The following is a 25947-nucleotide window of genomic DNA, read 5'->3' on the forward strand; positions in this document are numbered from 1 at the left end:
TCAACAGTCTAGCAACATATTTTTTTCAGTCTTGGATCAATAAATACCAAAAAAGTTGTCTTATCTGTAATTTTCTTGATTGTAACAATTTGACTGGTTGAATTTTATGGTAGGTGATGCAGGCAGAGCAGACGACATCTACCCTGTCAATACACAGTCTGTCACCTATTGGAGTTCAAGGATTCCATCAGTTTTTTGCCCCACCTAGGGGCATTATGTTTTTCGGTCTGCACATCCATTTGTAAGTCCGTCCGTCCATCCGTCTGTCTTAGGTTAAAATTTTTGTTCAATGAAGTTTTTAATGAAGTTGAAGTCCAATCAACTTAAAACTTAGTACACAAAATACTACACATGTTCCTTATGATATGATCTTTCTAGTTTAAATGCCAAATGAGAGTTTTGACCCCAAGTTCACAGTCCACTGAACATAGAAAATGATAGTACAAGTGGGTCATCTGTGTACTATGGACAAAATATTGTTGCTTGTTAACTTGATTTGCCTTCCTAATCTACTCCATACAAGAGATTTGAATATAAGTAAACTACCAATCTATTGTTAAACAAAACTGGAACCAAAGTATGTTGCATTATTTCAGATTATATATATCCTGAGGTTGTATCATTTTAAGGCAGTTTATCTACTGATTAAAGACCAAACAGCCTATTGTTTATGCGCATCAACTAACGCAACTTGGTAGTGACATAAAAGCTCTATGACGTTGTTTCTAGCTATGAAAGAACGTCAAATGATAACTTCCTATTTAGCGTTTTCCATGAAATCCAACATGGTTTTGTAAGCTTAAAAATACGTCTGCCAAGGAAAGAGTAATAAAGTGTCGCGCTGATATCTTGTGGAAATTTAACACAGATGGACACAAAAGATACTACACTATATTTAACCTTCGTTCTAACAAAAACAATAAAATATAAATTTTGAGCTCGACTTTTTGCATTTGCGCCGATCTGCATTTCATATTTTTTATTCTTTCACATGCGTAGATTTTGTCTTATATTTGCGCCGATCGGCATTTCATCTTTTACTTGGAATGCGTAGATTTTGTCTTTCGTTTGCGCCGATTGTGTACAGGTTGATTAGATAGGTGAAAATTTTTTTTTTGACCCAATAATGAGCATTATGTTTTTTGGTCTATGCGTCCGTTCGTCCGTCTGTCCCGCTTCAGGTTAAAGATTTTGGTCAAGGTAGTTTTTGATGAATTTGAAGTCCTATCAACTTAAAATTTAGTAAACATGTTCCTTATGATATGATCCTTCTAATTTTAATGTCAGTTTTTCAAAAATTAATTTCAAAAATTAATATTCAGAAGGTTAGGCGGATAAACAATTATTCCTAGAAGTTTTGACATACTGGAAACGTATGCATGTAACTGATGTCTGGATGATTCTCGAAAATAATGTCTGATCTTGCAATAATTTTGAAGTTAAAATTTATTTACACTGCTTATTTGACAAAATCTTATAGTAAAAATAAAATTATGACAAAACATTTCGCCTGAATTCACTGAAGCTTACAGCTAATTTCCTAATGTATGTAGATCAACACTTTGGTTAGCTTACTTGCTTTATTTGTAAATTTTGTATAACGTCCAATTGAATTTAGATATCATATATACAGTTTTACATACCTATATATGAAGATGTCAATCTTAATTACAAAACTTGAATAAACATTTATTATGTCAAACAAAGCAAGGAAGCCAACCAAAGTTTTACCATACATACAGTAGGAAGTAAGGCAAAACATATTGATAAAATTAATACTCAGCGAATATGAATTAAAATCAAAATTTTCGGTGTTTAAACCTAAATTGTTGTAAATTTAACTTATGACAAAAACAATTGCAAGAATAATATCCAACATTAAATCTCTCCCTTTCATTTAGCTACAACTATGACCGGTAAGATTGAAAACAAATTTCGATTTTCAATGCCGGCAACAACCTTTTTTTTTGTTTTAATTTCCAAAATGAGCAATTTCGATTTGTAATATTTTATCCTGTTGGAGAAATCTTACTTTGTAGTTTTCAACGGAAAATTATTTCTAAACTAATTTTTGAATTAAAAACTTTTTGTATTTTATATTTACTGTTTCGTTTATTTAAAACACGTGATGTAGTAATAACAGGGGTTGTATTTTATGATCGATTTATAACGTTTTAGAATCAAAAACTTTAATTTATATGTTATACCTATAATTTTGATTTTCTTGCATCTTAAATACTAAGAAATAATGAATTCACAAACTCGATGCAATAATTTCGTTCGTCGTAGTCGGGAAAAATAATGGTATACAGAAGTCCGTCTATGCTTTTGTGTGTCCGTCTGTCAACAGTAGCGAATGAGTTCGTTACGGCAAACTTCTGAAATTGACGCCAAAAACACCCCACACATCTAGTCTTATATAGACAAATACTCTGTAAGTAAGCCAGTGCCATCTTTCATTTATTTAAATTGTCAATACTTTTGCTAATGAGGGACAGAGGACAAAACAGAATTTCATAACAAAAGCTGCGTGAAAGGTTATTTCAAACAATTTTCCATTCTGACGGATGGTGTTTCTGAAGGTTTTAAATATTGTGCGGCAACAACAACATAAGATCTCAGACTGATACTGATACATGCATTTAATATCTTGTATTACTGGATAATAAAGTAGGTGAATATATTTGTTATTCTTGGAAATTTGAATGTGGGTTTCAAACGTCCAATTTGCGATTTTTTTCAAATAGTGCGCCAGCAAGGAAAGTTTGTACTATGACGTCAGATGCAATATTCTAAAGAAAGACAACTCTTTTCTTCAAAATGATCGAGAAAAAAACATGAAAATTACTCATAACTTTTTTGAAAGGTCGGTGACATACACCTTTTTTTGCTTTATTTTGAAGAGTACACATGGCACTTTCCTTCTTGAATTTTTTATGAAGAAATCACTGGTAGATATTTTTTGATACTGGAAATGTTTTTCATTTTTACTTTTTATTTTTGGCGGGAATGAAATAAATCATATTTTTAAAGATCAAAACAATACGAGTCTTAAACTCTCAAACCTGTATTTGATAGATACAAATCTAATGTTTAACGTGAAACAAGAATTATGCTTGTAGGTTTGATATAAAGGATTTTTTGAGAGTTTTAATAGATAACCAGCAAATATTATGCTAAAATTCGGGAAAACACGAAACTGAGGTTGCTATAGTGACAAAACTAAGTCGGTGACCCCAATTTTTTTCATCATATTTTGTTCCTCAAGTCATTAAATACCTTCACACAAAATTTTAAGGAAAAATCACTGGTAGAAATAAATAGGCTGTTTGGTCTTTAAATGTAAAGAGAAATTAAAGCTTTTAATTGCTATGGCAGATTAAAGTGGGTTTTTTTTTTTTGTGCCATGAATATGATAAACAGCAGGCCCCAACCAAAATGTGACCAAGGATATGTATAGAAAGACTTACTATACAAATCTTTAAATTGATGTGACATATAAATAAATAAGATAAAGTTAGAATAAAAACATGAAAAAGGGGAGAATTGAAATGGGTTATATGTCAAAGAAACAACAACCCGACCAAAGAGTAGATAACAGCCGAAGGACACCAATGGGTCTACAATGCAGTGAGAAAATCTCTCACCCGGAAGTGGGCCTCAGATGGCCCTTAAATAAAAATGTGCAGAACTTGTTCAGATCAGAATAAATGAATTACTATTTCTCTAGCATGTCTAGTATAATCTGTTATTTTTATAAATAAAAACTATTCTTATACATAAATTATTAAAATTCAACTAATAAATATATTCTTTGAAATCTGATGTATATGATATACCTCTGAATGCTGCATATGAGATAACATTCTAATTGTCTTGCAACTTAAAACACAAGATAATATAAAAAAGAAGATGTGGTATGATTGCCAATGAGACAACTATCCACAAAAGACCAAAATGACACAGACATTAACAACTATAGGTCACCGTATATAACTTCACTAATTCAACAAAACAAAAGAATATTCTAAATGGGAGTTTCATAAATTTCTACATTGATTTAAGTTCAGATCTGAATCAGTTTTATGTTAGTTTTACCCAACCAACTTTGAATATTTAAAACTAAAGTCATCTTAAAGATATGAAAATTAAACTTGTGTGTTCATTTTTCTTTAACTGGTTAGTTCTTTTAACTTGATGAGCAGCAGTTGAAAATTGAAATAGAAAGCAAAATCATTCAAGTTAAACTTTAGTAAATCAATGTTTTTAAAAGTCCCAAATAGCAACATAAGCTGTTTCAACGGTGTGTGTAAATATCTAGCTAAACGTCAAATTAAAAGGATTAGTTCAGTTGCAAGAACATTAGTAAACACTACTGAAAATTTGAATCTAATTTTTACAAAGATAAAACCTATTACTCTAAAACAACATTATTGAAACTTGTTTAAAAGTAAATTACAACGTACCAAAGCATCTGTCAAAATTTCATAGACATCCAACAAATTGTTCCTGAGTTCATAATATGGTAACAAATGGTTAACCATAGAACATTTGATGTTGATAGGTAAATAACACCTGAATTATATCAAAATTTGTCTATACTATACCCTGAAACATTTGACATTGACGGGTTTCTGATGACTGCTTCAACTATGAAAATGTGTAAAAAATGTTGTCAAAAATCCATTATGTGCATCTAACAACAGTAACTGGTAAAATATATCTTGTTTTTAAAAAATCTAAATATGACACACAATATATCTATGAAAGCTGTATATATGATAACAAAAAAAAACAACAATTTATTATAAACCAAAATAATAATACTGAAAATTTAACTTATAGTACATGTATAAATAACTTAACATTTCAAATACAAGATAACCAGTATCAATCTAATGAATAAAACTTTAAATTTGTTTTGAAACTATTTGAAATTTGTTTTCAAGATAAAATTAACTTTTTCAAAAACATCTGTAAAGTCTATCGTTGAAAAGCACATATAAAAGTACACACAGATCTGAGGAAACAGTTACAAGAATAAAATGTTATATGTATCTTATTGCATAATATATAAAATATATTAAAACCCTGATTATCCTATCAAAGCAAAAACTATATAACATAAATATAAGCTCTTATTTACCAATAAGAAAGAAATCAGACAATTATAAAGTTCCTAGATTAAGAAAACAAGAACAGATAATAAAACTGATTGTTTTCAGGTCCTTGTAAGAAAATCTTGGACTAAATTAAGTTTATCATATACTTAGCATTAATATGATAATATGTTCAAAACATTAATCCATATCCAAACTACATGAAAAGGTTAGTACATTTTGTGCATACAATAAATCAACAAATCATATTCAAAATCAACTTGAAAAACCCAAAACAAACTCCTAAATAAAGTAATACAATATAAATAACAAACTAATCACCGGTACTCAAGATCTAAAGATCAAAACAATCATGTGCAATAAAATTATACAAAGTAATCACAATGTGCTCACTAACAGTTGTCCCCTCTTATACATCTCCTTACAAATAGCCATATACTTTATATCAACAGAAAAAATTCGTAAGGGTTCCACGGAACCCAGTGTCTCGCCTACTTTTGCTGTTAATCACAGACTCAACAAAAATGAGGAAAAACATCAATAAAAATTTCCCTCTCGATACTGTCTTTTGATTGAAAGAAGCTTCCAAGTTTGGTACAAAATCCAGGATAGTTTATGAATCTAATAAATGTTTTATAAACTTTAACTGCAGACTGTTTGTAATGTTAACGGAATCTAATAAATGTTTTATAAACTTTAACTGCAGACTTTTTGTAATGTTAACTGGAAGAAAAACTAAGTCCATTTATAAGTAAAATACAGAAAAAGTGAATTTTTTATTTAACAAAATTTACTGCTGAATAATATCTTATGACAGAAACAAGCTTTTGTCTAAGTTTGGTAGAAATCCAGGATAGTTTAAGAACATTATAAAAATTTTAAAAACTTAAACCACAGAGTGAATGTTTTGTTTCTGGCAAAAAAACAAAGTCCATTTATAAGTAAAATACGGAAAAGTGGAAATTTATTTTTACAAAATTTTCTTCTTGATACTATCTTATGATCATAAACAAGCTTCTGTCCAAGTTTGGTACAAATCAAGGATAGTTTATGAAAGTTATTAAAATTTTAAAAACTTTAACCACAGATCTAGAGTGAATGTAATGTTTCCTCACAGAAAAACTAAGTCCATTTATAAGTAAAATACAGAAAAAATGTAATATTATTTTTACAAAATTTACTTCTGGATACTTTCTTATGATCATAAACAAGCTTCTGTCCAAGTTAGAAGGTAGTTACATTGACACTCATACCACATCTTCTTATATCTATGTGTAGGGTACTTATAATAAGGTCTTCAAACATCAACTTAAACTACCGGTTAACCGGTTAATCGGTCGAACGATTATCCGAGTAACCGGTTAGGCAAAAGTGTACGATTTGACAACACTAATAATAAGTAATAAATAAATTCAGTTGTGGATTCATTTATATTTGTTGAAAACCCATTTTTGTGGATTTTTTTATAACAGGAAACAATAAAATTTAATTCTTAACAAAATACAAATTAAAATAACTTTAAATTAATGATCACAAAAAATACAATTTTTTAATAACTTTAAATTAATAATAACAAATTATAAAAATCACCACATCAAAGTACCATCAGAATAGGGATTTCCCCCTAACCATAAAAATGAATCAATACCAATATATCCACAGTATTTAAAATTTGAAAATCATAACTAATTTATAAAATCACAATAATTATAACTAATCACAGATTTGTAAGATGCCTAAGTTTTACATTCATTAACTTGTATTTTTGGTTTCCTTCTTTTGAGCAACTGGTGGAATAATTTCTAATTCTATTGCGCCTCCATTCTTTTTCTGAAAAAAAATATAAATAAAATTGTTATTGAGGTGGCTCGGGCCTATTCAAAGTTTCTATCAGAAGTGCCGTATTTTTTGTTATTTTATTCTTTACAGAAAGTAAATCAAATTGGTCGAAAAAAAATAGGGGGTCACGGACCATTTAAGCTCAAAATTTTATTTTTAAACAGGTATGTAAAAGGGACCATTTTTCAATGAAATGATAGGGAAAAAAGAGGAGTTGACATATTTTTATCGGAATATCAAAAAAAAGTTCTATGACACTTGGTCCAAAACTGTACTATAAAAAGCTGAAATATAGCTTCAAAGAATGAGTAAATAAAAAAACATAGGTCATTGATAAGGAAAAAAAAATAGTTTGCCTTAAAACCCAAATTTTAGCGGGAAAATGGTGACTAAATGGGTGAAGTGTCATTTTGACCCGTTAAAAAATACGGATAATAACGAAAACATACTATTTGTCACCTAACTACAATGATTTAACATTTCTAATCTATCAAAATATTTAAAAAAATTATATCGATTTTAAGACAAATACTTTTGTAATTCATGCGTGAAATTATGCGCAGTCGAATAGTCCCGAGCCACCTTAAAGCAAAGTTTTTTCATTTTAAGGATTTTCTAACATAATGGATGCACTGATTCCACTAAAATTCCGTTTTTAAACACATATTTTTGATGTATCATGATGTATATTTGAATTTTCTACTCTCAAAAGTTGTGTAAATAGTTCAGTTTTTTAAATCAGTTGGTAGGTTATCTTATGTGTGTTTAAGAAATAATTGATGCAAGCTATACTTTATTGTAGTTTTAACATGGGTAGGCATTATATTCTTGATTATTTTTTCCCAAGCGATAGTGAGGGCTAAAATAACACAAATGTAATGCCTACCCATGTTAAAACTACAATAAAGTGTAGCTTGCACCAATTTTTTCGATTCTGATTAGGACAATTAAGGCAATTTCTATGTTTGCTGTGTTTAAGTCTAGAGCGTTTGTAGGCTCTTCCATAAACCTCCCTTTTTGTTTGTAAACAAGCAAACAACTGGCAATGTCATTTTTCAGAGGGAGGAGTTTTGAACAGCCAGCTTGAACTGTTGTTGTATCTAGGTCAAATGTGTCAATTTCGAATTGCAACACTTTACAGTCATAAAAATGAATTAGTAGCAACATGTGCATCATTTTAGAGTTTGGAAGTGTTAATTAATATGATATTATTACGTAAGTATTTCTGTATTGGCCTTGTTATTGGTCCGAGGCTTGCTGTATTGGCCTGAGGCGAAGCCGAAGGCCAATACAGCTGGCCGAGGACCAATAACATTAGGCCAATACAGAAATACACGTAATAATATCTTTATTAATTAACTATTATTTTTTTTTTATAGTGTTACAATATTTCTTTTATTTCATTTCAAAAGAGATAAATATTTTTACCTTTAAGTGGAACTCTCCAAATCTCAGTTTGTTTCTTTTTATTAGATGCAATACATAATGATCTCTGGTGCTGTTTCCAGGTGTCTTCAGCATTTTCTCATCTGATGATTTTTTTCTACCCTTTTCAGTCACTATAAAGTGTTACAACTTAAATTTAGACGCAACACATAAATAGTAATTGGAAAGGTACTGCCATTGCATGTGTTATGCAGAAACTAATTTAAAATCGATGTGTACAATCGTGAAATTATGAGGTCGTCAAGAAATGAACTTTGTGATAATCTACTCGTTCCCCAAACCTGTAATAGTTCTATCGTCTGCTTTCAAAATACCTTTTAAATGAATGTGACCGTCTTTCGCCTGAAATGTATGCCATACTGACATTTTCAGCATGTTTATGATAACTAAATGACAACTGCGTCTTCAAAACAACTGTTTACTTTCAGTTTGTGTTTATCGTGACTTTCGATGTAAAATCTAGAGACGTTCCGAAATCCTGCACTTATGTCAACTCGGCCAATATAGAATAACTCGGCCAATACAGAAAAAAATCTATATTGGCCGAGTTATTCTGTATTGGCCCAGTTTACACATTATATTGCATAGGCAGTTTTCATCATATTAAGTCCAATAACAGTGTAGTTAATTAATAATGAAATATATTAGGGGTACTACTTGTACAAGTTATTTTTATTTACTTGAAGAAGTAATATTAATATACTTATATAAGTAAATTTGTAGGATACTTATACAAGTGAATTTTATTTACTTATATAGGTAAAACAAATTGGCTTAGTTATGTCCCTTAGACATTCAGATTTTTTTATTTATATAATTGAAAAAGTCATCCTATCTTCTTTTTTTGAATTCTTAGGATTTCTTTGCTCTAATAGAATTTTTGATTGTCTGTCCTTTGCAGATGTCTTTAGTACTCTTTACTAATCATTTAGGTGTAATTTCATGGACAATGAAAATCCCATTTGTCTGTTATCTTCAAAAAACTGCTCATTTACAAGCCCCCAAGGAGCAATTTTTGAAAGCCTTCACACTTCAAAGAATGCAATGTGAGTTAACTGAACATCAACCAATATAATTGTTGGATCTATTTTTAGTAAAAGAAAACACATATCGATTATTGATGTTATCATTTTCATGTGTTGGGACAAAATTCTGTGACCTGATTGCATAGGGGTTAACTTGATTGGCTGTCGTGACTTTTGTAAGTTAGAAAAACAAATTGAAAAAAACCCAATATATTTAGATAACTCCAATTTCTTTTGCGATACTTGGACTGACAAAATAGACACCATTTACTTTTGAAAAAGTCTGGACCAAGTCAGGAATAAGACAGTTGTTGTAATTTCATTCTGTTTGTTAATTAAGTTGAATGTTTGACTTTGCAAGATTTTATGGCCTCTTTGTGAATTTACCATGATGTTATATTTTTGTTAATACTTTTTTTATATGCTAATTGTAAATCTTATTCCAAGTTAAATATAAACTTTGTAGCTTACATCTTCCTTCATAAAACATAGAAATATTGACCATACAAATGACCCTCCGGCCACCACAAAAGGACGGTAATTCAATGGTACAAGTCCAAAGTTGATCACTTGAAGGAAAGGCCAGAATGTTATTCCAGTCTGAAATAATAATAGTCTTTTATTCAGAAGCAATACAGCTTATAGAATTTACATATACAAATATAATAGCATCAGTGAATAATTACATACATGTTTTATAATTACAAACAGTTTGTATCAATGGCGGAGAATGACAACAAATAATATAAATAATGAAATATAAGTATAATATTATGAATAACGAATCTTATCAGCTAAATAAAGGTATTTACCTAGATTGTTAAGCTCTTTGATGTTATGAACAGACAATAATTGAACAAGTTTGTAACTAGATGGTTTTTTCCAATAAAATGGTTTTATATATGTTTTCCTTATATCAGAATATTTCTCACATTGTAAAATATAATGGTATTCATCTTCAATCATGTTTTTATCACACATATTACATAATCTGTTTTCTCTTTCAATATTACAAAATCTACCAGTTTCAATGTTAAGGCAGTGTGCAGACAATCTATATCTACTAATATATGGCTTAAACACATAGTTTACAGGTTTTTGTAGGTAAAATTGTAGAGTATCTGGATCGTGTATATATCTATAAAAATTACACTTTGATGACTCATTGAAAAAAGCATTCATTTCACTGACAAAACTACCTTTCATTCTATTAACAATTTCTAGCAAAAAATGATCAACATTAATAACATTTTGGTGTAACCATACATCTTGGCAACCATAACGAAATAATATGTTTCTTATTTCACATGCCCAATTTTGTTTGTCACGAGGTTTTAATATCGATCTTTCTAACATTTCTTGGTAGCAAGATTGTAAAATACAGTTATCTGTTTTCAATAATTTAAACCAATATCTAAGCATTCTGCAATATCTCTCTATGTACAATGGATATCTACCTAATTCACTATATACCATATAATTAACAGTAGTTGTTTTGACTTTCAATATACGTTTTAAAAAACTTAAGTGAACTTTCTCAATATTTTCGGCTTTGTGATGTCCCCAGACTTCACAACTATAATTTAATATACTAGATACATATGTGTCAAAAAGAGATAACATAGTTTCATGGTTAAAACAATCATCATATATTTTACTATATAAACTAAATAATGCTTTTCTACCCTGATTAGCTAACATTTTCTGTGTATGTACAAAGTTACCATTGTATTTAAAAAGTAGACCAAGATATGTAAATTCATCACATAATTCAATATCAACATCATTTAAGTACCATTTTTCAGTCGCTTTAACGAGGCCTCTATTTCTAAACACAACAATTTTGGTTTTAGACAAGTTAATATCCAAATCATACTCTTTAGAATATATGTCTACACTGTCTATCATCTTTTGTAAACCATCAACAGTTTCACTAAAAAGAACTGTATCATCTGCATACATTAGCAAATATAAATTGAGCATCTTTAACTCATATGACTGACAACCTTGACTTAAAAGTTCATTTTCAATGTCATTAATATACAAAGAATATAAAAAAGGAGATAATGATTCTCCTTGCATCAAACCAACATTACTTTGGAAGAAATTTGAAAAATTTCCTTCCAGTTTAATACAACATTTAATTTTTGCATACATAGATTTAATAACAGTTAATAAGTTTCCACTTATACCACATCTGATTAATCTTAACCACAATTTGAAATGAGACACACTATCAAATGCTTTTTTATAGTCTATGAAACAACAATAAAATCGTTTTCCACTACGCAAAGACTTAGAAATAAGAGAATGGAGTGCGAAGATGGCGTCAGTTGTTCCATAACCCGGTTTAAATCCAAACTGTGCATCGGTTATTATATTGTGTTTTTCGCTCCATTTGGTAAGCCTGGTGTTAATAATTGATGTGAACAGTTTACCCACATGTGATACGAGAGATATACCACGATAGTTGCCAGGGTCATCTACTGGTCCTTTTTTGAAAACTGGTATTATAATGTTATTTACCCATATTTCTGGAAAATCGCCAGCACTCAATATACGGTTAAACAGCTTACACAATACTGGTTTGATAAAGTTTCTGCTCGTTAATATATATTCGTTCATGATATTGTCATATCCAGTGGATTTATCACGTTTTAAATATTTAATAGAAGTGTCAAGTTCCAAGTCTGTGAAAGGAGAGTCTAATTCTTCATATACGACCTCTGGAATTGAATCACTTTGCTGATCCTCTGTGGTGACATCTTTTGAAATCAGGTTTTTAAAATGTTTTTCAAATTCTTCTACAGTAAGCGTATGGGTAATAGTTTTTTTGCACTTTTTAAATTTCCTGTAAAATCGTTTAGGGTTATTTTTACGTAATTTAGATAACATATCCCCCTGTTGGTTTTTATATTGTCTTTTCAGTTGATTTTCCAATCGTTTGTATCTTTGTTTGGCTAAATTAAAATGTAGTCTATTTTCATTCGACCGGTATCTATTAAAATCCATCATAGCTCGTAAATAGTCTCTGTATAAACTTTTACATTCGTCTGTAAACCACGGTTTATCATCTTTTTGGTCACGTGTTTTACTACTTGTAGGGCAGGAGTCACAATGTTTTTTGTATTTCACTTCTGACTTTGTGTATTGCTCGAATATATCTTTCAAAAGTTTATTCAATTCTTCCACGCAACAATCAATATCGCTAATTTCGTCTATATTTGTGAGTAAGTGTTCAAATTGTTGAGCGTTCAACAATAAACTGTCTCTGATTTGATCTTCGCACCCCTCGTTCCATTTAAAAATATCACAAACATGGTTAATACAATTACACTGGTCTTTATTAACAACATTATCAGTAAGATTAAAATCAACTTCTAGTGGTGCATGACAAGAGAAATGATTAAACGATCCCACAGAAAAACTATTAATAACATTGAACATAATATTCTGTGAAATTAACATATAGTCTATTACACTACACCCATTCTTATTGTTAAATGTTATTTTCTGACTTTCTTTACCAAATCTTCCATTACAAATACGTAGCCCAGAGTTTTTACATAACTGCAAGATGCGTTGGCCAAAATTATTAGGTGGTTTGATATCTTCCGAGTGTCTGTTTAAAAATACATCATCATTTACATAATTAATGAAAGAAATGTTGTCTTGCAATTGTTTGTCTATAACATCACCTGTTATGTTGTCGGGTTCTTGACCTACACGACCGTTTAGATCACCTATAACGGCCACATTACCAATGTTACTGAACATTTCTATATGTTCTTGTAAGTTATCAAATACATCTATGTCATATTTACGATAGTACACATTTTTATATGGAGGCATATATATAGAACAAATATATAAATCGGTATTATCACACAAAATACTTTTATCAACTTTGAACCAAATCATACAATCAACACAGCTCTTTACAAATGTAATGAAAGGGTTTAACCATTTTTTATAAAACACAATAACACCTCCCCCGTTACATTTTTTCCTGACTATGTATTCTTTTTCATAACCCAATAAGTCGAATTCATCTGGACATTTTACCCAACATTCATTTAAACACAATATATCAAATTTGTTTACAATCTGTAGGAATTCTTTATCTTTTAGTTTTCTCAATAAACCTTTTGAAATATTCCATGAACATAACTTAAGTAATGCATTGTTGTGAGACTTGGGTTTTTTACTGTTTTCTTTGAAATCAAACTCCGAGTACCCCTATCCTTGCCATAGGTTGCCGTTTACATATAACTTATCTCCAACTAGATAAGCCTTGTTTTTGTTTTTGCGCTCTTCAAGCATTTTCGGAATAAGTTTTTTCCTTTTTTCTAATACATCTTTTGGATAATGCGGACTGATACCATAATTTGTGTCCTTCAAGCGGCTTGAAACACTGCGAACGTACTCGCGGTCAGACATTTCACAAAATTTAACAACAATCGGCCTAGGTTTAGTAGCCTCCGCACTTGGTTTTCCTAATCGATATGCTCGTTCCAGCTTTATTTTTGTTTTAGCATCTTTTATCGCAAGTTTCTTCTCACAAAAGTCTAAAATCGTTTCCACACAAATTTCGTTGTCTATAGGCTGTACAGTTTTACCTTTTTGTCCCGTTGCACCCCCCTTTTCTTCATCGTGTACCAATACTTTTTCGAACTTTTCTTCTATTGCAAAAAACAGCAGATTTTGTTGCAGACTTTGTGTCTCTATAGATTCTATCTTATCACGAACAATTTTATTGTCTGTTTTTGTTGACTCGATACCATTACTTAGGTAATCTACTTTTGTCTTGAGAGCTGTATGTTCGTCTTTTACGTCTGATAAGAACTGAACGCTTTGCTCAAGATAACCGATTCTATCTTTGCAGTTTGAAATTTCACTATCCATCTGTTTATGTTTTGTGTCTATTGTATCTAAACGGCTTTCTATTTTATCAAGGGTGTTTAGTTTTAATTCAACTCTTCCTATACGCTCACATATCTCTTTTAACAAAGTACATGTATCAATCCCGACAGAATCAGGGTGCTGTGCGTGTTGCATTGTGAAGGGTGGTGGTGGGTACGGTAAAAAGTTTTGATAAGGTTGAATCCCAATATTTGGTGAGCTGGTCATTGGTGTTGTGTATCGCAATCCTTGAATTGAGTTATTCATTGTAAAGTTTTGATCGGTGACTGAACTGTTTTCACTTGTAGTGTTAAAACATACCTTGTTATTCTCGGTTTTGTTAGTACATTGTCTTTTGTCCATTAGCCCTGACTGATCCGAAGAAGAAGAAGAAGAAAACTCATCTTTATAATTTTTTCCTCGCCTTGGATTATTATGTTTTCTTCTCGGCATCTCAACATGATGTTTTCGATCACAATTAGTTCATTTTACACATATGAATACGGATATAATCCTAATATTTACACATTTTATTTTTCAATTTTGAATTCACAGCCATTTTCACTGACGCATGCGTAAAAACAAACCAAAATTTACATATCATTAATTAACAACAGCTTTCTTTTGTATGTGACTATTTCTTTATATCCTCATAACAAATGGTGATTCATAACATTTTGTTTCAATATCCAGTCATTATTAAATATAATATATATGGAAATCATTAAATAATCTTTGATATAAAAATGAGGAGATATTGAATGATTGCCAATGAGAATATTATCCACTCTAGTTCAAATGAAGCTGATGTCAGTAATTATAAGCAACAGTACAGTCCCATTTTAATGGCACATCTATTTTAAGCAAATCCCTGATTTGAAACAAATTCAAACTAAAAATGTTCTCCTTAAACCTTTTCACCCAAGTAGACTAGTAAAAGCTGAATCTTTTGTTAAGAGGTCAGTCATATACTTTACTTTCAAATATTCAGCTGTGAGCATTTTAAATTTTACAATGATTTGCTGCATTTTTAAGCAAAATCACAATGGTAATGAAACATATTTCGCTTAGACTCTTTCATCTTTTTGTTATTCCTGTGTGATGTGTTGATAAACTTTTTTTGTGGTAAATCAGATAAATTTGTATGTAGCAAAACATCTAATAGAAGCTCAAAATATCTTTAACATACTTATTTATATGTTTTTATCTGAAATTTACCTTCCATGTAACTGGAAATTTGGCCTTTAGTTCTTCTATGAAATTTTTACGTTCTAATAAGCTTGTTGCTGAAAAACAAATAAATTTACACAAAATTAAAAATTGAAACATGATACATAATATACAAATGACTAAATGTAGTTTTTACTTTAAACTAATGTTTGTCTGTCATATTTGTTTTTCATCAATTGTTTTGATATAAATGATGCCATTAGTTTTCTTTTAGTTATTGATTATCATAATTATCCTTTCTTTAAATATTATTAAATAATTTAATTTGGATGTAACACATCCTCTGATTGGCTGATGTCATTTTGTTTATCAGCCCATAGACATAATTTATTCATGTGACTGTGACGTCATCAATGTTTTTTAATGGTTTATTCTGGTTTAAAATGGAATTTAGAATTAAATTATAACATGTATAAGAAATAACTGTAATATTTTATCTGTCTATTCGAAATAACATAAAAAATGTGGTGCACACTTTAAAATAACCCACTATGCGGGTTATTTAGTGTCCATCACATTTTTCCGTTATTTCTTCATAGACAGAAAAAATATTAGTCATTCCTTAATTATGTAAGTATTAAAAATAAAATTGAGAAAGGAAAAGGGGAATGTGTCAAAGCGACAACAACCCGACCATAGAGCAGACAACAGCCTTTGTTCATTTGTGAATATTCATGAACAATCTACCTTACCTGCATAGAAGCTTGTTATTGATACAGGTGCAAATGTAACCTGCTCAATAAGAACTTTTGTCAAGACTGTTCTGACACTTTTTCCAGGAAACAATCTCTCTGCAAGTTTTATCCAGTTAAAAACTAATGGTGCTATCACAAAGGTCCCAACAGTAGCAATCCGGACAGTTTTTTGTACATTATGTTGTTCTTTCTTTGATATGTATTTTTGTTCTACAATGTCTGCTGCTGTCCATAAAGTTGCATAAACCATCATTGTCCGATGTAACGGCATACTGGTGCATTGATTTCTCAGCCACAAACAGCACTGATAATATTTTATTCTGCATTAAAGTTGTGAACTTTATTCAAAATCACTTATCTATACCATTTCTGGGAAAAAAACTGAAAAAGAAAAAAAAAGAAAATCATCATCATCATCATCATGTTCATTCTGTAGACATTTTAGATGTGTTCAGACAAACACAAGAAAAGTAACAAACAGGATAAAGAATATGTTTTTCATTTGTTTTTGTGAGTACAAATATTATGTGAATTAAGAAGTTTATATCTAATAAATACCAGGTGCTCCACAGGGCACAGCTTTATACGACCACAGAGGTCGAACCCTGAACAGTTGGGGCAAGTATGGACAAAACATTCAAGCGTGATACAGCTCTGGATTGTGATCAAATTTTTGACATTACATGGTTTTTTTTTACACAAAACAAATGTCAAGATTTTACAAATCAATTTAAGATTTCTTCTTCAAACTTTTTAAATCTAAAATTAAATAGTTGACACAGCATAGGTTTCTGACACAGAATGAATGTGGTCTAATGAACTTAAAAGTTTTTTTTTGCCTTTGAGCAATTCACTATGCTGTTGAATATTAATCCTCTCAAATAAATGTTTGAAGAAATTTTCTTTTTATTTATGAAATCTGAAATGAGAAAAATTTAACCCCCCCCCCCTTTTTTTCACATCCCACTTCCCTTTTTCCAAAACTGATATCAATTCAAATTTCTAATGGAGTTTTGAACAGATATATCATGTTATGGAGGGGTATTTGCGAAAAATACAAGTCGAGGGACTTAAATTTCCCGAGCCGCTAGGCAAGGGAAATTTTGTCCCAAGACTTGTATTTTTTTCAAATACCCCTCCATAACATGATATATCTGTTTAATTACACCGAATGAATTTTAATTTAAACTCTCTGTACTAGGAAAAGGAAATATTTATTTGAGGACAAGTACTATCATAAAATATACCGCGGGAACTATACATGTACTTATACGCGTTCGCGCTGTCTTTATGTAACATCATATCCGAAAAAAATGGCGGGAAAATGCTCGCGAGGGTAAAAAAGGAATATCCAAAATGGCAAATACCATGGTATTTGAGGCATATTCACCGGCAGTGGTGAAAAACAGTCAGATTCGTTTGAAATGAGGAAGAAATGTTAGAATATGCGAAAAATACACTGGCTATCAGCCAATCAAAAGCTGGCATTCTTATATAAGGTGTAATTAGCAACAATAACTACTCTTTTAAATACATCATAAAATATTAAAATGTAAAATAAAGTGCTTGTTATCACTGAATGGTAAAGATTGGTTGGTAGTAAAAGTGAATATACATTGTTTATTGTATAAAACAATAAAAAAAACTTCATCAGCAACATTTTATATTGGCAAATTTCCAATGAAGTTATTTACATAAAGTTATTGGCAAAAAAAATAGAAAATGACATCATAGTCATGTCTGGCAAATGTCCAACATACATTATCTAAAAACATTTTAGATAAGATAAGGAAAAAAAGCTTCATCAGCAACATTTTATATTGGCAAATTTCCAATGAAGTTATTTACATAAAGTTATTGGCAAATAAAAATAGAAAATGACATCATAGTCATGTCTGGCAAATTTCCAACATATATTATCAACTACTATTCTATACAAAGAAAGATAACTCCAATTGAAAATTAATTGCTACAATGTATTGCACAATATTGTGCAATTAGATATTTTTTGATATTGTGCAATACTGTGCAATTGAAAATTTCTTGCTATTGCACAATACTTGATATGGAATCCTGATTTGGACCAACTTGAAAACTGGGCCCATAATAAAAAATCAAAGTACATATTTAGATAAAGCATATCAAATAAGCCCAAGAATTTAATTTTTGTTAAAATCAAACTTAGTTTAATTTTGGACCCTTTGGACCTTAATGTAGACCAATTTGAAAACTGGACCAAAAATTAAGAATCTACATACACAGTTAGATTTGGCATATCAAAGAACCCATTTATTCAATTTTTGATGAAAACAAACAAAGTTTAATTTTGGACCCCCATTTGGACTAACTTGAAAACTAGGCCAATAATTAAAAATCTAAGTACATTTTTAAATTCAGCATATCAAAGAACCCCAAGGATTCAATTTTTGTTAAAATCAAACTAAGTTTAATTTTGGACCCTTTGGACCTTAATGTAGACCAATTTGAAAACGGGACCAAAAATTAAGAATCTACATACATAGTTAGATTCGGCATATCAAAGAACCCCAATTATTCAATTTTTGATGAAATCACACAAAGTTCAATTTTGGACCCTTTGGGCCCCTTATTCCTAAACTGTTAGGACCAAAACTCCCAAAATCAAACCCAACCTTCCTTTTATGGTCATAAACCTTGTGTTTAAATTTCATAGATTTCTATTTACTTATACTAAAGTTATGGTGCAAAAACCAAAAATAATGCTTATTTGGGCCCCTTTTTGGCCCCTAATTCATAAACTGTTGTGACCTCAACTCCAAAAATCAATCCCAACCTTCCTTTTGTGGTCATAAACCTTGTGTTAAAATTTCATTGATTTCTATTTACTTATACTAAAGTTATTGTGCGAAAACCAAGAATAATGCTTATTTGGGCCCTTTTTTGGCCCTTAATTCCTAAACTGTTGGAACCAAAACTCCCAAAATCAATCCCAACCTTTTTTGTGGTCATAAACCTTGTGTCAAAATTTCATAGATTTCTATTCACTTTTACTAAAGTTAGAGTGCGAAAACTAAAAGTATTAGGACGACGACGACGACGACGCAGGATGTCGACGCCAACGTGATAGCAATATACGACCAAAAAATTAAAATTTTTGCGGTCGTATAAAAAGCAAAAGTTAAAAATCGTTTTCTGTGATTTTTAACATGTTTAAAGTTTTAACAAATTTTGCATAAGACAATTAATGTAAGACATGTACCATTACAAATTCATGGTTCAACTTGACACACAAATATTCAAACCATTATGCAAGGTATTAAAGGAAAAGAAGACATCTATTGCAAATATGAAATTGAGTAATAAGATTTGAAAAAAAAGATGGGGAGTAGCAGAAAGACAGATGACTGTTATTCAGCAGCCCACATCTTCTTTAAATGCATGAGAGACGAATACACACCCTACAGCATGTACAGTACACACACACGCAGAGTGACAACACCTAACAGTACACTTACAATCAGAGTGACACATGGTAAACTAAAACAAGTTTTCCATAACTATTATATACTTTATTTAGCTATAGGTTAATAAACCATGATAAAATGGGCATGGTTGTACATTTATATTAAAATAAATTGGGAAATTGGTCCTGGAACACAGATGATGCCCCTCTTGCATTTCATATAAAGTTATAAAGGTGCATAAATGAAGAAGGCTCTGAAGGGTCAACATGGTTAAAGCGAACCTACCCAAATTTGTACTTTGTTTTGTGGTAGTTATCATTGTGTTTAAGTTTCATAACATTTGGTTGAGGCAAGCTTAAGTTAGAAAAACAGTTATTTTTCCATAAAATTTGTAAAGGGGCATAATTTTTAAACAGTAAACATGGTAAAAGTGACACTACAAAATTTCAAATTTGATCGGTATTTTGAGGTGATAAACATTGTGTATAAGACATGTAAGACCCTGTTTACACTGGCAACGAAATTGAATCGATCTTAAAAAGACCAGTTCGTGTTTACATTGCACAAGCAAGACTGATCAAGATCGATCTTATTTAATCCAGTGCAGCATAAAAAGAACCGGTCTGACCTTTATTTTCCTATCTAAATATAACAAACACCTAAAAAAAGATTGATCGAGATCAATCTAAGCGTTTACACCAATAAAAAGATCGATTTTTTTAAAACCACCTCTAGAGGTAGATTTTTTAAATCCGATTGAAGATCGATCTTACCCGTTTACACTGGACCAAAGATCGATCTTAGAAAAGACTGATTTTTTTTGTCAGTGTAAACGGGGTCTAAGTTCATGAATGAGGCAAACTAAAGATACAGAACAGAAATAAAACTAGAGGCTCTTAAGAGCCTGTGTCGCTCACCTTGGTCTATGTGCATACATGTATTAAACAAAGGACACAGATGGATTCATGACAAAATTGTGTTTTGATGATGGTGATGTGTTTGTAGATCTTACTTAACTGAACATTCTTGCTACTTACAATTTTCTCTATCTATAATAAACTTGGCCCTTTAGTTACACAGAGGAAAATATTTTGTAAAAATTTACAAAAATTTATAAAATTAATGAAAATTGTTAAAAATTGACTATAAAGGGCAATAACTCTTTGAGGGGGTCAACTGACCATTTAGGTCATGTTGGCTTATTTGTAGATCTTACTTTGCTGAACATTATTGCTGTTGACAGTTTATCTCTATCTATACTAATATTCAAGATAATAACCAAAACAGCAAAATTTCTTTAAAAATTACCAATTGTGGGGCAGCAACCCAACAACCCATTGTCCAATTCATCTGAAAATTTCAGAGCAGATAAATATTGACTAGATAAACAATTTAACCACTTTCAGATTTGCTCTAAATGCTTTGGTTTCAGAGTTATAAGCCAAAATCTACATTTTACCCCCATGTTCTATTTTTAGCTATGGCGGCCATCTTGGTTGGTTGGCCGGGTCAACGAACACATTTTTTAAACTAGATACTCCAATGATTATTGTGGCTAAGTTTGGTAAAATTTGGCCTAGTAGTTTCAGAGAAGAAGATTTTTGTAAAAGTTAACAGACGACGATAATTAATTATTATGTAATTAGTTGCTATATTGTGATGTCCACACTTGAATGAATTTAGCGTCTTTGTTCTTCATAGCATCCCAAAATATTTGATAGATTCTTGTACAACACAGCTTGACCTCCAAAACTGTGTCTCAGATTTCCAAAAACATCAATGGAACAAATTTTATACCCAATTGAATTTAGTGGTCTCTTATGAATTGATGTTGCAAACTTCATTGAAGATTTATGAGAGAATGAAATACAATAGGAAAAATCTGAGACACAGTTTTGGAGGTTAAACTGTGTTGTGTAAGAAACTATAAAATATTTTGTGATGCTATGAATAACTAAGAAGCTAAATTCATTCAAGTATGGACATTACAATATGGCAACTAATTACATAACAATTAATTATGTAATAATTATGTCATAATGAAATTATCACTATTTGAAAGATTAATCCTTCTTCTTTCTTTTGGTACCTCATTTATAAAATTTAAAGAAAGATGAGTGGAATTACAACAGTTTAAAGATGTCTGATTGGGATTGAAAAATCTTTGTATTGTGCTACCTTAAATAGGTGATTATTAAAGAAAGACAACTCTTACTTCCAACCTTTATGGAAATAATGTTACTTGAATCAGTGATTTAGAAAATCACTCATTTAAGTAAGTCCCCTGACTGATCATTGAATTTTGTCAATCAGCCATGCTTTTATTCTTAATCTGTGTAAGAACCTCATTGAAGGTGAAAAATCACCTGCCATGTTCACGATTTTACAATTCAGACTAACATACAGAGGAATACAACACAAGTTCAAAATCTAGCATGTTAGAATAATCTTGAGAGAACACGTTTTTGAATGGCTCATTAATTTGATCACGAGAAACACTGAATTTGATTGGCTGAACACGATTGTCTTCCCTTGGACACAGTTCAAAATCGGCAACAATGAAATTTATCGTGTAGATTTTCACAAACCGTGTTTTAGAGGTTTTTTTATCGTGACAAAGGGTCAAAATCGTGTTGTACATGTATGCCTAAATCGTGAAAGTTGGAAGGTATGCATTGTGATTTTTTTTTCAGATTGGTACTTAGTTTTTACAAAAGACATTACTTTTTTTAATTTAAAATGCAGTTTTCATAATTTGTGATTTAATGTAAAAAGCTAAGACTGTTTTCATCTTAATGTATTAAGGATGTATAAAAAAAATTATCAATAGAATATTGAAGGAATGGAGTTTGAACAAGCGTTTTATATAATAACCCTGTTAAATTTAACTCGCTGGTTTGTATTATAAACTACAAAAAAATGCACACGACAGTCACATGTCTTGAAGATCCAGTGTCTGACAGGCAAACGACATATCTGTACTAAATGACTTCATGTAAACCCTTCAGAATTTTTCTCAACAACTATTCTAGTGAGGCGTATTTTTGGCATTAAATAACTAGAGGGTCCAAGGACCCTGTGTCGCTCACCTGATATTTTTATTTACAATTGTTGCATGATAAACGCAACTGTTGTACTGTCGTTTAGATACTAAAAAGTGCATTTGAAACCTATGTTTTATTTCAGCCATGTGGGCAGGCAGGGTCATTATACACAGTGGTCCCTGGATATCCTTGTGGTGATTTAAACCAAGTTTGTTTAAATTCAACAGTTGTTTCAGAGGAGAATTTTTGTAAAATTTATCTAACAAGAAATGCAAAGTAATGAGAAAGTTGTGAAGTAGTTTTGTTGTTGCGCAACCCCCCCCCCCCCCCACTTTGCCAAAAAAACCAAAAAGGTAATAAAAAATTATCATATAAGGGCAATCTATCCTATTAATGATTTCTGCAAAATTCAGTTGATTGTGCAAGGGTTGTATAGCCAGCTGAGGTCGTTAAAAACTCCCTTTCTTTTGTTGTTGCAGATAGATCTTGACCTGATAAGCAATTTTACCACATGTCAGATTTGCTCTAAATGTTTTAGTTTTTGAGTGATAAGCCAAAAACTGCATTTTACCCTTATGTTCTATTTTTAGCCATGGCGGCCATCTTGATTGGTTGGCCGGGTCACCGGACACAATTTTTAAACTAGATACCCCAATGATGATTGTGGCCAAGTTTGGTTTAATTTGGTCCAGTAGTTTCAGAGGAGAAGATTTTTGTAAAAGATAACTAAGATTTACGAAAAATGGTTAAAAATTGTCTATAAAGGGCAATAACTCCTAAAGGGGTCAACAGACCATTTTGGTCATGTTAACTTATTTGTAGATCTTACTTAGCTGAACATTTTTGCTGTTTACAGTTTATCTCTATCTATAATAATATTCAAGATAATAACCAAAAACAGCAAAATTTCCTTAAAATTACCAATCAGGGGCAGCAACCTATCAACGAGTTGTCCAATTCATCTCAAAATTTCAGGGCAGATAGATCTTGACCTGATAAACAATTTTACTACATGTCAGATTTGCTCTAAATGCTTCGATTTTTGAGTGATAAGCCAAAAACTGCGTTTTACCCTTATGTTCTATTTTCAGCCATGGCGGCCATCTTGGTTGGTTGGCCGGATCACCAAACACAATTTTTAAACTAGATACCCCAATGATGATTGTGGCCAAGTTTGGTTTAATTTGGTCCAGTAGTTTCAGAGGAGAAGATTTTTGTAAAAGATAATTAAGATTTACGAAAAATGGTTAAAAATTGACTATAAAGGGCAATAACTTCTAAAGGGGTCAACAGACCATTTTGGTCATGTTGACTTATTTGTAGATCTTACTTTGTTGAACATTTTTGCTGTTCACAGTTTATCTCTATCTATAATAATATTCAAGATAATAACCAAAAACAGCAAAATTTTCTCAAAATTACCAATTCAGGGGCAGCAACCTATCAACGGGTTGTCTGATTCATCTGAAAATTTCAGGGCAGATAGATCTTGAACTGATAAACAATTTTACCCCATGTCAGATTTGCTCTAAATGCTTTGGTTTTTGAGTTATAAGCCAAAAACTGCATTTTACCCCTATGTTCTATTTTTAGCCATGGCGGCCATCTTGGTTGGTTGGGCGGGTCACCGGACACAATTTTTAAACTAGATACCCCAATAATGATTGTGGCCAAGTTTGGTTTAATTTGGTCCAGTAGTTTCAGAGGAGAAGATTTTTGTAAAAGTTAACGACGGACGACGACGACGACGGACGACGGACGACGGACGCCAAGTGATGAGAAAAGCTCACTTGGCCCTTCGGGCCAGGTGAGCTAAAAATGGCTAATCTGGTCAGTTTTATTAAATTTGTTCTAGCATCTTTTAAAGCGACTTTGAATATGTTTTCAATTTGTTAAGTTGTAGTGCTGCTGTTGTTTCTAATATAGATACCGAAAAATTCGCCACAATATACGCATATGCAATCGAAACCAATAAAATATGGATGATACGAAAACATATGACACAACAATAATAAAAGATTGAAAGAACTCAAAAATTGAAAAATATTCAACATGTGACCGAACAGAGTCTGATAATTAACTCATGCCCTATGCACATTAGTGAATTAATGTGTTTTTCCGTCACTCGTTGAAAATTTTTCTTTATTTGAATTGTTTGATTAGTTATTCTTTAATCAATCCTTACAGTAACAGATATCTTTAGTCTTTAGTATGCGTCATCTTGACACTGATTTTCTCATATGTACTTTGGTCACTTGCGCGTTTGTATACATTAATCACGTTTGTATTTTCTCTTTGTACTTTCACTTTAATTTTGGTAGACGCTGTTGATACTGATTTATAAAAACAAATGATCAAATCTTTGAGTATCGTCTATAAACTCGGAAACTGCATATTGTATGTCTGCACTGGCTTCGGTGTTAAGTAATTCTTCTATATCTAGATTAAGTGTTCCTGTTTTGAAATATATTGACTGGCGGAGTTTTTCTCTATCCAAACTGTAATTGTCACAAGATAATAAAAAATGTTCTACAGATTCTATTTCTCCGCAAGTACATTTGTTGTCTTCTACATGTCTGTTAATGAAATGTTGATACCCCTTTAGTTTGGAGTATCCTGATCTGAGACTGTTTAGTATATTGAAGTGTTTTTTTGATGGGAAGTCGAGTTTGATTTTTTTTGATGCATCTGGGTGATGATTATTATTGACTGATATTATATATATTCCATAACATATGATTGTCATCCTATCTGGTTTTCTTCACGTTTTTAAAAGCCAACGAGTTAACGACCATTGGAACGTCTCTATTGTTATCGTTCAATGACCACCGGATATTATTACAGCAAACAGCCTAGCACTACCACTACCAGGCTAGGGAAAGAGTTCATGGAGAGGTCAATTTAGAATATTTATTCTAAGTTCTTCTGCTCTTTGATTACATTTCTACTTTTATTCATAATTGGGGTTATAATTATGTTTATCTTCTATCACTTTTACCCTGCAAAAGTATGCATTGAAATAGTAAATGCGGCTGTTTTCTTGTCCACGGTCGATATGGAAAACTCTAGAGGATATAAAATATGTCTAAATACCATAAACAATCACAATGGGTTTATCTATAATGCGGTTTAATAGAACAAAAAAAATATAATACACATGTGTATGAATGATTTATAATAAAGTATCTAATAAAATTTTATAA

At 31.0% G+C, this 25947-nt stretch overlaps 1 protein-coding gene across 1 annotated transcript; it reads right to left on the bottom strand.

Annotated features, from left to right (window-relative positions):
• Nucleotides 1–3721: 3721 nt before the first annotated feature.
• LOC143079235 (mpv17-like protein) lies at nucleotides 3722–25811 on the bottom strand. The gene is made up of 5 exons (XM_076254472.1): nucleotides 25743–25811; nucleotides 16255–16638; nucleotides 15551–15618; nucleotides 9902–10030; nucleotides 3722–6950 (listed from the first exon to the last, which is right to left on the bottom strand). The coding sequence occupies exons 2-5, from the start codon at nucleotides 16526–16528 to the stop codon at nucleotides 6873–6875; spliced, it is 549 nt and encodes a 182-aa protein (XP_076110587.1). The 5' UTR covers nucleotides 16529–16638; nucleotides 25743–25811; the 3' UTR covers nucleotides 3722–6872.
• Between the last annotated feature and the right edge of the window lie 136 nt (nucleotides 25812–25947).

Source organism: Mytilus galloprovincialis, chromosome 6 (genome assembly GCF_965363235.1).
Source record: "Mytilus galloprovincialis chromosome 6, xbMytGall1.hap1.1, whole genome shotgun sequence".
NCBI lineage: Eukaryota > Metazoa > Mollusca > Bivalvia > Mytilida > Mytilidae > Mytilus > Mytilus galloprovincialis.